The following is a 13,037-nucleotide window of genomic DNA, read 5'->3' as shown; positions in this document are numbered from 1 at the left end:
GCTTAGCAAAGAAGGTCGTGGCTGACAAATTCATTATAATTTACTAGCACAAAGGTGTTAGTAAATTATGGCAGAAATGTACTGTACTCCAGGCGCTGGTTGGAATACATTTCTTGTGGTAACGCATGGCAGGTGAAAGATGTGCACAATTCCTAAAGAGGCACAGGGATGAATTGGGGGCCTATATCTCTGGATTATCAGTAGTGCTTGAGTGTAATTTCAGGGAGACCGAGGAGATTCTGCCATCCAATTTCTCATATTCTCATTAGAGTGTAAAGAATTTTTTTGTTCTCTGTAATTAACACTTGCGAGAAGGAGGGCGGGAATGGACTGTATTATTCTTCAATAAAATTAGTCCCACCAAGCCAAGAACAATTCCTGACACTGTGATCACTATGTTACTTTGCATATCTGCAGGTCAGAGAACCTTGAGGTACACTGTATATGTAAGGTATGTAGCTTAATTTTGGAGCTACAATTTTATATGGTTTAGTACTGTCTACTGATGGATAACCACTTAAATGCTTAAGTCCCACAGATTAAAAAAAAGCAAACAAACAAACAAAACATACACATACCTTCTGGAATGGCATCAGTCTGGATATTGAATATATGCTTTTTTACATCATATAGATATACAATTATTCTATACTATTTTTTTTTACTACTGAAGTTCCTGTAGTTAGGGGGATGACAAGTTTAGTTATGGGAGATTCAAATTTTGACTGCTCCCATCTTCTGTAAGGTTCGCTGTAGCCATTTGACTATAACAACTGTATGATATGCCTGTCCTCCCCTGCTCTTTCTTTTCCTGATGTCGGAAGCAGTCCTCATTAATCAAGTCTTGTCAGGGGGAGATTAATGGAACTTATTACATAGTGTGACTGCAAGTGGCAGACTCAAGATGGATGAGAAACTGCTGGGGGCAGTATGAGAGCGCACCTGCCTGACGTGTGTACATTGAGTACTGCTCCTTGGACTCATGGGGACTGTCCCAGCACTGGTGTGTAAAGCTTGAACGTTCAAATATGGGCAGGTGTTGACATTGAAACAATAATCTCATTAGAAGTCATTGATTGAGTTCAGAACTTCAGCCTGAAGAACATTTTTGATATTCAGAGAAGACCTAGTGGCCCTCAAGTGTATATCTAAAGTCACAGCAGGATGCTCATAAAGTGACAGAAAGAGGGAAGGTCTAGAGGACAGACTGAGAGGACACACCAAAACCAAAGTGTCCAGACAGGGGAAAGAGATACCAAATGGCAGTGTAAATGAAAGTGAGCAGATCATACTACGGTTGGAGAGGACCACGGGTTGAGACACAGCAAAGAAGAGCTGTACTGAAATAGCAATGAACCATTCTCACTCGCTAGGTAAGATACTTTGGGGAAATCTTTATACAAATTTATATTTTTTGAAATGTGTTTGTCCTAATTTTCCTAAAACTATAAACTGTTTGCCTCCAAGGTAAATCACTGTGTAATAATTAATCTTGCTAAGTATGTGGCACGCCACCATATGTCATCCAAGGATTTCTCCAGAGATGGTCTTCATGGACCTTACATTGTGTTTTTTACATATGTAGTATACTCTGTATAATTATAAAAATGTAAATAATTAAATATTTAATATGCATTCATGGCTTATATTAGTCTCTGTTGTCTTCATGATGAAACTTCATTAAGTCTTAACATTGCTTCTTACATGTATGGTTAAAGACTATGTATGGTAAATCTAACTTGGTGCCGACGTAAAATAGTGTATGAGAAGGGATGGAAGTGTTAGATGGGCATAGAACTAAAGTAACAACTAAGTAAAGAGGGCAAAAAATATCGAGACTAAAGGTAGGACCTTGTGATGTGGATATATCTGTTTAGATTGACAGCAGTCAAATCCTCTGCAAATTATGAAATGATGAATACTCGGGTCCTCCCTAATACCATGCTTAATATTGATCATCAATAATAGTCCATTTAAAGTGTAAAACATTAGTTTCTAGGACAGCGCTACAACACATAAGCTCGTCAATCACTGCCTGAGAAGAAGTAGATCTCAAGCCCACTATCTTTTGCAGTACAGTGATTCATATGAATTTGCCTGGATTACCCGGTGTCATCTATTTTTGGCTGTCATGGTTTCCAACTTTGTCTGTACCTACAACTGTGAAGTTTATTGGACTGATTTCAGAGGCACATTTTTAGTATATATTACCTAGTAATTTTATTGCTATTTAATAAAAACGTATTACTTTCTGGACTTATGTGTAACTTCTTTCTCCTAAGATTTACTTCTGGTCTGGCAGTGGTTGTTCATGCTTAATATTGGCAGCATCAATAGAGTGTGCTCTTCCTTTGTCTTTCATTGTGAGCTCTGGCATAACAGTGGAAACCCTCCCCCAAAATAGTGGATTTTTTAAAGCCATTCCACTACAATATAAAATTCATATAAACTTAACATTAACATACCCACAAATTATTGTAAAAAAATACATAGGTCAGTAACCAAAGAAATAAAAAAAAGCTATTGGAATAAAACAAAAACTGCGGCATCGTAAAGAGGTAATTATGGGTCGTATCAGTATTTGGTGTATAGGTGATAGGTATTTACCTATCATTCACTTTGATGAAATTTACTGTATGGCTCACACAATCGCTACATGAATTGCTTTACCTGCTAAGTGATCAATGCATGCCGAAGTCCATAAATAGGACAGGTTTCATGTAAAATACAAATTTCTTGTAACAAGGTTATGACCATATATCCTAGTCGACAACAGGTAGAATGATCAGTTATAATAGCACCATAGATCCCTAAATGCTATTGGTTAAGGTTGGAATTTGTGGTCATAAAATAGGCACACAAATTTGCCTGTATTGCGCTCATGGAACAATTGCCTAATGGTTGACCAATGAAGTAAAAAGACGATTGGGTGTTTTCTCTTGAGTGACCTTCAATTCCATTCACGCTGAGCTCCTTTCAGATGGACACAACGTTCCTTCTACTTGTTTTGGATCTCCTGACATTGGACCTTGGAACTCAAGCATTCCAGATGTTCCTCGACTTCCTCAGACCGATGTCTCTGGAAAAAACCCTGCATTGCGTGGTATTATGGTCAGCCTGGAGACTGCGGCACTATGGGAAACATTTAACAGCCTTGGAACAGAGATGATTGTGACTAAAGCAGGAAGGTGAGAAGAGAATTTTATTAGGTCAAGTACAAAGCAAGAGCTAGAATATTAATCTATTTTGCTTATTTTGCTTTCCTATTCATTTTTTTCTGAAATGTTATATCTTCTACCTAGGAGGATGTTTCCACTTTTCCAAGTTCGCATTTGGGGAATGGATCCCACTGCAGAATATTCTCTTCTTCTTGATTTCTTACCGGTTGGTGACAAGCGATACAGGTAAATTAAAAGAATGAAACAAGATATTATTTCATAATAAAGTTGACTAATTATAGTACAGTAACTGGGCATGGTTATACATTGGTTCCATTGTGATACAGTTCCATACTAGGCCATTCGGATATCATAAGGGGGTGTCTACTTGGTGGCTCTCACTCTGACAAAACTAGTGTATTATTATTATTTATTGTTATAGCCCCATTTATTTCATGGCGCTTTACATGTAAGGAGGGGTATACATAATAAAAACAAGTACAATAATCTTAAACAATACAAGTCATAACTGGTACAGGAGGAGAGAGGACCTCACAATCTACAAGTGTATTCAATATTATGGCTGTCCATTCATTCAAATGGCAACATGTCATACAACATTTACCCTGCAGGTTCCAATGTAGGGAAAATGAGCAGTTAACAGCAATTTTTCCAATTTAACAACTATGACTGACCTTACACATGAGATAGCAGTAGGTTGAACATTAACTTAGAACATAGCTAGCTAGCCGATCACCCGACTATGATAAGTGTTCATATGTTTTCAACAGGAGGAGAGAAGAAAGCTGAAAACAAAAGAATAGGGTATTGAAATTCCAATTGCCCTATCGTTTTCTTCTCTGACATCATCGGATGGTGGAGAGTGGATAGGCCCAAATACACATCAGATGATTGGTTGGTCCAACCAAAATTTGTGGGTTTGATGGACTCTTTTGTAATTTGAATGGGGGTTTTATGGCCTGGCCTATTTTGAGCTATAGAACCTAGTTGTTTTCTTTAAAATTGACCTTCAGGTGGCCGTAATAGTCTACTTGCCCATAAATTGTAGGCTAAACCCAGGAGCAGACATGAGTGTCCAAAATTGTAGGTTGATAGTCCAAGAGAACGCATGTACAGTAGAGCAGGGACCCATCAGAGGGAGGTCACCTTGCCATGGTTGATGGGCATACATGAATTTATGTGATAACAACCTTCATTTTCATTCATTTCCATAAGTTTTTTTTTTTAAATTTTGAAACTTTTTTTGAGTTGTAAAATCTAGATTATGTTTTTAATGTTTTTCTGTGTTTTCACATGGCCTAAACTTAATTATTTTCTGCTTTATATTTCTTACTTACACCTTATTGTCAACCATTTTATTCCAGAAAGAAGTGCATATTTTTTATATGTTTATTTATTGTCTGAGCCAGTTACAGAATACTGATTTAGATCCAATCGTTTTGATAGACCATATATACTCTTTGGATTTCTCGGTTGGGACTGTTCAGTACCTTATTTTGGTCTAACATCGCTGGGCTTTACCATACTTTTATATTAGCTTTTTAATTGTTTTCACCTTGTTTCTGCTATGTATTAATCTGTATATACAGTGGGTACGGAAAGTATTCAGAACCCTTTACATTTTCACCCTTTATTTCATTGCAACCATTTGGTAAATTCTAAAATTTCATTTTTTTTCTCATTAATGTACACTCTGCACCTCATCTTGACATGGTCATAAGTATTCAGACCCTTTGCTCAGACACTCATATTTAAGTCACATGGTGTGCATTTTCTTGTGATCCTCCTTGAGATGGTTCTACTCCTTCATTGGAGTCCTGCTGTTTAATCAAACTGATAGGACTTGATTTGGAAAGGCACACACCTGTCTATATAAGACTTCACAGCTCACAGTGCATGTCAGACCAAATGAGAATTATGAGGTCAAAGGAACTGGCCAAGGAGCTGAGACAGAATTGTGGCAAGGCACAGATCTGGCCAATGTTACAAAAGAATTTCTGCAGTACTCAAGGTTCCTAAGAGCACAGTGGCCTCCATAATCCTTAAATGGAGGAAGTTTGGGACTGCCAGAAGTCTTCCTAGACCTGGCTGTCCAGCGAAACTGAGCAATCATGGGAGAATAGCCTTGATGAGAAAGGTAAAGAAGAATCTCAAGATCACTGTGGCTGAGCTCCAGAGATGCAGTAGGGAGATGGGAGAAAGTTACACAAAGGTCAACTATCACTGCAGCCCTCCACCAGTCGGCCCCTTATGGCAGAGTGGCCAGACGGAAGCCTCTCCTCAGTGCAAGACATATGAAAGCCCGAATAGAGTTTGCTAAAAAACACATGAAGGACTCCCAGACTATGAGAAAAAAGGTACTCTGGTCTGAGGAGATGAAGATAGACCTTTTGGTGATAATTTTAAGCGGTATACTTGGAGAAAACCAGGCACTGCTCCTCGTCTGCCCAATACAATCCCAACAGCAAAACATGGTGGTGGCAGCATCATGCTATGGGGTGTTCTTCAGCTGCAGGGACAGGATGACTGGTTGTCACTGAAGGAAACATGAATGCGGCCAAGTACAGAGATATCCTGGATGAAAACCTTTTCCAGAGTGCTCTGGACCTCAGACTTGGCCAAAGGTTCACCTTCCAACAAGGCAGTGACTCAAAGCACACAGCTAAAATAACAAAGGAGTGGCTTCAGAACGACTCTGTGACCATTCTTGACTGGTCCAGCCAGAGCCCTAACCTAAACCCAATTGAGCATCTCTGGAGAGACCTGAAAATGGCTGTCCACCAAGTTCACCATTCAACCTGACGGAACTGGAGAGGATCTGCAAGGAAGAATGGCAGAGGATCCCCAAATCCAGGTGTGAAAAACTTGTTGCATCATTCCCAAGAAGACTCATGACTGTACTAGCTCAAAAGGGTGCTTCTACTCAATACTGAGCAAAGAGTCTGAATACTTATGACCATGTGATATTTCAGTTATTCTTTTTTAATACATTTGGAACAATTACTATATTTCTGGTTTTTTTTCAGTCAAGATGGGGTGCAGAGTGTACATTAATGAGAAAAAAATGAACTTTTTTGAATTTACCAAATGGCTGCAATGAAACAAAGTGTGAAAAATTTAAAGGGGTATGAATACTTTCCGTACCCACTGTATATTTCTCATGTGGATTTTTAATAAATATGATTATAGTTTTATTTAGATGTGCCAATTTTTAACATAAAGTAGTATTTTTTCTTTTCTTTTTTCGATTTCTAAGTATGTTTTTACCATGTACTGAGCAACTCATTTTACATTGTTATGGTACCGCTTTGAAGCTATGTTTGTGCTCCTGAAGGTAGACTGCTCAGCACAATGGCATGGTAGATCTGCTGGTCTGAACTTTGCGCTCTCACAGGCTGCTAGCAGAGGAAGCATATGAAAAGATCAGGCTGACTGAGGCTGGTCTAATCCTGCGACCCATCTAGCTTCAGAGCAGCATGAGCAGACTCTAAAATATTATTTTACTTGCACTAAGGCTTGGACTGGCCCATACGAGAACAAGAGAATCCTCCGATGGGCCCCCATGCAGGAATGGGCTCTCCACTTCACCTATATGAAAAGTAGTTGGCACAATACATTTGTTTCACTATGTTCAGACAAGGACATCACCTCAATATTCATTTATCAAATTACCCCATTTATGATTACTGTATATAGAAAAATAATTACATTTGTGAATGACAGTAATGTGATATTTGCATGCAGCGGAACAGTGGGCCATTTGAGTTAATGTTACTTGGCCCTTGGCATCCCAGTCCAGCACTTCTTGCACCTCATGCTCTTTGCCTATATAGTTGGTCAGGCTGGGGCTGCAGGGTGATCAGTAAACTAGTTAACGAGCTATTCCCTGTAAAATTAAAAATGCAGAAGGAGTATTTGAAAAATTAAATTCTTGAGATTAAATGTGACCCATCACCTTCGGAAACACTATACACCTGCAGATATAGGTTTAATATGCTGGTAAATAGTGTTAAAATGCTACCTGGCTATCTTACTGAAAGTGCAGCTACTGAGAGAATATACACTGTGTGCAGAATTATTAGGCAAGTTGTATTTTGACCACGTGATACTTTTTATACATGTTATCCTTCTCCAAGCTGTTCAGGCTTGAGAGCCAACTACCAATTAAGTAAATCAGGTGTTGTGCATCTCTGTAATGAGTAGGGGTGTTGTCTAATGACATCAAAACCCTATATAAGGTGTGCTTAACTATTAGGCAACTTCCTTTCCTTTGGCAAAATGGGTCAGAAGAGAGATTTGACGGGCTCTGAAAGTCCAAAATTGTGAGATGTCTTACAGGGGGATGCAGCAGGCTTGAAATTGCCAAACTTTTAAAGCGTGATCACTGAACAATCAAGCATTTCATGGCAAATAGCCAACAGGGTCGCAAGAAGCGTGTTGGGCAAAAAAGGCACAAAATAACTGCCCATGAATTGAGGAAAATTAAGCGTGAAGCTGCCAAGATGCCATTTGCCACCAGTTTTGCCATATTTCAGAGCTGCAACGTTACTGGAATAACAAAAAGCACAAGGTGTGTGATACTCAGGGACATGGCCAAGGTAAGGAAGGCTGAAAAACGACCTCCTTTGAACAAGAATCATAAGATAAAACATCAAGACTGGGCCAAGAAATATCTTAAGACTGAGTTTTCAAAGGTTTTATGGACTGATGAAATTAGTGACTCTTGATGGGCCAGAGGCTGGATCAGTAAAGGGCAGAGAGGTGGAGGTGGGGTACTGGTATGGGCTGGCATCATCAAAAATGAACTTGTGGGACCTTTTCGGGTTGAGGATGGAGTGAAGCTCACCTTCCAGACCTACTGCCAGTTTCTAGAAAACAACTTCTTCAAGCAGTGGTACAGGAAGAAGTCGGTGGTATCGTTCAAGAAAAACATGATTTTCATGCAGGACAATGCTCCATCACATGCCTTCAACTACTCAACAGCGTGGCTGGCCAGTAAAGGTCTCAAAGAAGAAAAAATAATGACATGGCCCCCTTGTTCCCCTGATCTGAACCCCATAGAGAACCTGTGGTCCCTCATAAAATGTGAGATCTACAGGGAGGGAAATCAGTACACCTCTCGAAACAGTATCTGGGAGGCTGTGGTGGCTGCTGCACACAATGTTGATCTTAAACAGATCAAGCAACTGACAGAATCTATGGATGCAAGGCTGTTGAGTGTCATCATAAAGAAAGGTGGCTATATTGGTCACTAATTTTTGGGGAGTTTGTTTTTGCATGCCAGAAATGTTTATTTCTAAATTTTGTGCAGTTTTATTGGTTTACCTGGTGAAAATAAACAAGTCAGATGGGAATATATTTGGTTTTTATTAAGTTGCCTAATAATTCTGCACAGTAATAGTTACCTGCACAAACAGATATCCTCTAAGCTTTGATATTTATGAGTCTTTTGGGTTGATTGAGAACATAGTTGTTGATCAATAATAAAAATAATCCTCTAAAATACAACTTGCCTAATAATTCTGCACACAGTGTAAATGTATTTCCTCCAATCCAGGAGCCATTGTGTCATGGTTCCCAATGGCAAGGGAACGTCAGAGAACTTAAACAACAGACTAGCTCTTGGGTGATGGAATCTCGAGCTGACCGTGAGCTAAACCTACCACAACAACTAACAGTGGCCGGGTGGCGTACCTACGTTTTATCCCTAGACGCCTAGCACCAGCCGGAGGACTAACTAACCCTAATAGAGGAAAAGACAGACCTGGCTTACCTCTAGGGAAATTCCCCCAAAAAGGAGACAGAAGCCCCCCACATATATTGACGGTGAGTTCAGAGGAAAAGGCATACGCAGAATGAAGGTAGGTTCAGCAAAGCGAGGTCCGCTTACTAGATAGCAAAAAGATACAATAGGGAACTTCACGGTCAGCTGAAAACCCTATTAAAATACCATCCCGAAATTACTTTAAGACTCATGTGTCAACTCATGACACCGGAGTGGCAATTTCGGCCCACAAGAGCTTCCAGCTACAGAAAAATAACATAACTGTGAACTGGAACAAAAATGCAAAACAAACTTAGGACCAAGAGTCCAACTTAGCTGATAGTAGTCTAGAAGCAGGAACATGCAACAGAAAGGCTCTGGTTACATTGATGGCCGGCACTAGAATAACTGAGCAGCAAGGCTAAATAGGATACACCCATATCCTGATGGAAACAGGTGAACAGAGAAAGTGAAGCACACAAGTCCAGTACCACCAGTGACCACCGGGGGAGCCCAAAAACCAAATTCACAACAGTACCCCCCCCCTCAAGGAGGGGGCACCGAACCCTCACAAGAACCACCAGGGCGATCAGGATGAGCCCTATGAAAAGCACGGACCAAATCAGAGGCATGAACATCAGAGGCTGTCACCCAAGAATTATCCTCTTGACCGTAGCCCTTCCACTTGACCAGATACTGAAGTTTCCGTCTGGAAACACGGGAGTCCAAGATCTTCTCCACAACGTACTCCAATTCACCCTCAACCAACACCGGAGCGGGAGGCTCAACGGAAGGCACAACCGGTACCTCATACCTGCGCAATAATGACCGATGGAAGACATTATGGATAGAAAAAGATGCTGGGAGGTCCAATCGAAAGGACACGGGGTTAAGAATCTCCAAAATCTTATACGGGCCGATGAACCGAGGCTTAAACTTAGGAGAAGAAACCCTCATAGGGACAAAACGAGAAGACAACCACACCAAGTCCCCAACACGAAGACGAGGACCAACACGACGACGGCGGTTAGCAAAATGCCGAGTCTTCTCCTGGGACAACTCCAAATTGTCCACCACCTGTCCCCAAATCCGATGCAACCTATCCACCACAGTATCCACTCCAGGACAATCCGAAGACTCCACCTGACCAGAAGAAAAACGAGGATGAAACCCCGAATTGCAAAAGAAAGGAGAAACCAAAGTGGCAGAACTAGCCCGATTATTGAGGGCAAACTCCGCCAACGGCAAAAAGGCAACCCAGTCATCCTGATCCGCAGACACAAAACACCTCAAATAAGTCTCCAAGGTCTGATTAGTTCGCTCAGTCTGGCCATTAGTCTGAGGATGGAACGCAGACGAAAAAGACAAATCAATGCCCATCCTAGCACAGAACGCCCGCCAAAATCTAGACACGAACTGGGTCCCCCTGTCAGAAACGATATTCTCCGGAATACCATGCAAGCGAACCACATTTTGAAAAAACAGAGGAACCAACTCGGATGAGGAAGGCAACTTAGGCAAGGGCACCAAATGGACCATCTTTGAAAAACGGTCACACACCACCCAGATGACAGACATTTTCTGAGAAACAGGGAGATCAGAAATAAAATCCATAGAGATGTGAGTCCAAGGCCTCTTCGGAATAGGCAAAGATAACAACAATCCGCTGGCCCGAGAACAACAAGGTTTGGCCCGAGCACAAACATCACAAGACTGCACAAAAACTCGTACATCTCGAGACAGGGAAGGCCACCAGAAGGACCTAGCCACCAAATCCCTGGTACCAAAGATCCCGGGATGACCTGCCAACACAGAAGAATGAACCTCCGAGATGACTCTACTGGTCCAATCATCAGGAACAAACAGTCTACCAGGCGGGCAACGATCAGGTCTATCCGCCTGAAACTCCTGCAAAGCCCATCGCAGGTCTGGGGAAACAGCAGATAATATCACCCCATCCTTAAGGATACCTGTAGGTTCAGAATCACCAGGGGAATCAGGCTCAAAACTCCTAGAAAGGGCATCCGCCTTCACATTTTTAGAACCTGGTAAGTACGAGACCACAAAATTAAACCGAGAGAAAAACAACGACCAGCGCGCCTGTCTAGGATTCAGGCGCCTGGCAGACTCAAGATAAATCAAATTCTTGTGATCGGTCAATACCACCACCTGATGTCTAGCCCCCTCAAGCCAAAGACGCCACTCCTCAAAAGCCCACTTCATAGCCAAAAGCTCCCGATTACCAATATCATAATTTCGCTCGGCGGGCGAAAATTTTCGTGAAAAGAACGCACAAGGTCTCATCACGGAGCAGTCGGAACTTTTCTGCGACAAGACCGCCCCAGCTCCGATCTCGGAAGCATCAACCTCAAGCTGAAAAGGAAGAGTAACATCAGGCTGACGCAACACAGGGGCGGAAGAAAAGCGGCGCTTAAGCTCCCGAAAGGCCTCCACAGCAGCAGGGGACCAATCAGCAACATCAGCACCCTTTTTGGTCAAATCAGTCAAAGGTTTAGCAACATCAGAAAAACCAGTTATAAATCGACGATAAAAATTAGCAAAGCCCAAAAATTTCTGAAGGCTCTTAAGAGAAGAAGGTTGCGTCCAATCACAAATAGCCCGAACCTTGACAGGATCCATCTCAATGGAAGAGGGGGAAAAAATGTACCCCAAAAAAGAAATCTTTTGAACCCCAAAAATACACTTAGAACCCTTCACACACAAGGAATTAGCCCGCAAAACCTGAAAAACCCTCCTGACCTGTTGGACATGAGAATCCCAGTCATCCGAAAAAATCAAAATATCATCCAGATACACGATCATAAATTTATCCAAATATTCACGGAAAATGTCATGCATAAAGGACTGAAAGACTGAAGGGGCATTTGAAAGACCAAAAGGCATCACCAAATACTCAAAGTGGCCCTCGGGCGTATTAAATGCGGTTTTCCACTCATCCCCCTGCTTAATTCGCACCAAATTATACGCCCCACGGAGATCAATCTTAGAGAACCACTTAGCCCCCTTTATTCGAGCAAACAAATCAGTCAGCAGTGGCAGAGGATACTGATATTTGACTGTAATTTTATTCAAGAGTCGATAATCAATACACGGCCTCAAAGAGCCATCTTTTTTAGATACAAAGAAAAAACCGGCTCCCAAGGGAGATGAAGAAGGACGAATATGTCCCTTTTCCAGGGACTCCTTAATATATTCTCGCATAGCAGCATGTTCAGGTACAGATAGATTAAATAAACGACCCTTTGGAAATTTACTGCCCGGAATCAGATCTATGGTACAATCGCAATCTCTGTGAGGAGGTAGTGAACCAAGCTTAGGCTCCTCAAAAACATCACGATAATCAGACAAAAATTCCGGAATCTCAGAGGGAATAGATGACGAAATGGAAACCAAAGGTACGTCCCCATGAGCCCCCTGACATCCCCAGCTTAACACAGACATAGCTTTCCAGTCAAGGACTGGGTTATGAGATTGTAACCATGGTAATCCGAGCACCAAAACGTCATGTAGATTGTACAACACAAGGAGCGAATCATCTCCTGATGGTCTGGATTCATACGCATAGTCACTTGTGTCCAGTATTGTGGTTTATTACTAGCCAATGGTGTAGAGTCAATACCCTTCAGAGGTATAGGAACTTCCAGAGGCTCTAGATCAAACCCACAGCGCCTGGCAAAGGACCAATCCATAAGACTCAAAGCGGCGCCAGAGTCGACATAGGCATCCGCGGTAATTGACGATAATGAACAAATCAAGGTCACAGACAGAATAAACTTAGACTGTAAAGTGCCAATTGAAATAGACTTATCAACCTTTTTTGTACGTTTAGAGCATGCTGATATAACATGAGTTGAATCACCACAATAGAAGCACAACCCATTTTTTCGCCTAAAATTCTGCCGTTCGCTTCTGGACAGAATTCTATCACATTGCATATTTTCTGGAGCCTTCTCAGAAGACACCGCCAAATGGTGCACAGGTTTGCGCTCCCGCAAACGCCGATCAATCTGAATAGCCATTGTCATGGACTCATTCAGACCTGTAGGTGCAGGGAACCCCACCATAACATCTTT

General features: G+C 41.6%; 1 protein-coding gene across 1 annotated transcript in view; it reads left to right on the top strand.

Moving 5' to 3' along the window:
• The first annotated feature begins 1,351 nt into the window (after positions 1–1,351).
• LOC143767899 (T-box transcription factor TBX10-like) overlaps positions 1,352–13,037 on the top strand; it is a 56,259-nt gene continuing 44,573 nt past the window's right edge. The window contains exons 1-3 of the mRNA XM_077256420.1: positions 1,352–1,373; positions 2,981–3,188; positions 3,303–3,404. Of these exons, the coding sequence (XP_077112535.1) occupies positions 1,352–1,373; positions 2,981–3,188; positions 3,303–3,404 (332 nt within the window). The remainder of the gene's footprint in view (positions 1,374–2,980; positions 3,189–3,302; positions 3,405–13,037) is intronic.

Source organism: Ranitomeya variabilis, chromosome 4 (genome assembly GCF_051348905.1).
Source record: "Ranitomeya variabilis isolate aRanVar5 chromosome 4, aRanVar5.hap1, whole genome shotgun sequence".
Lineage (NCBI taxonomy): Eukaryota > Metazoa > Chordata > Amphibia > Anura > Dendrobatidae > Ranitomeya > Ranitomeya variabilis.
Note: the sequence above shows the minus strand (reverse complement) of the source record. Positions and strands in the feature narration are given on the sequence as shown.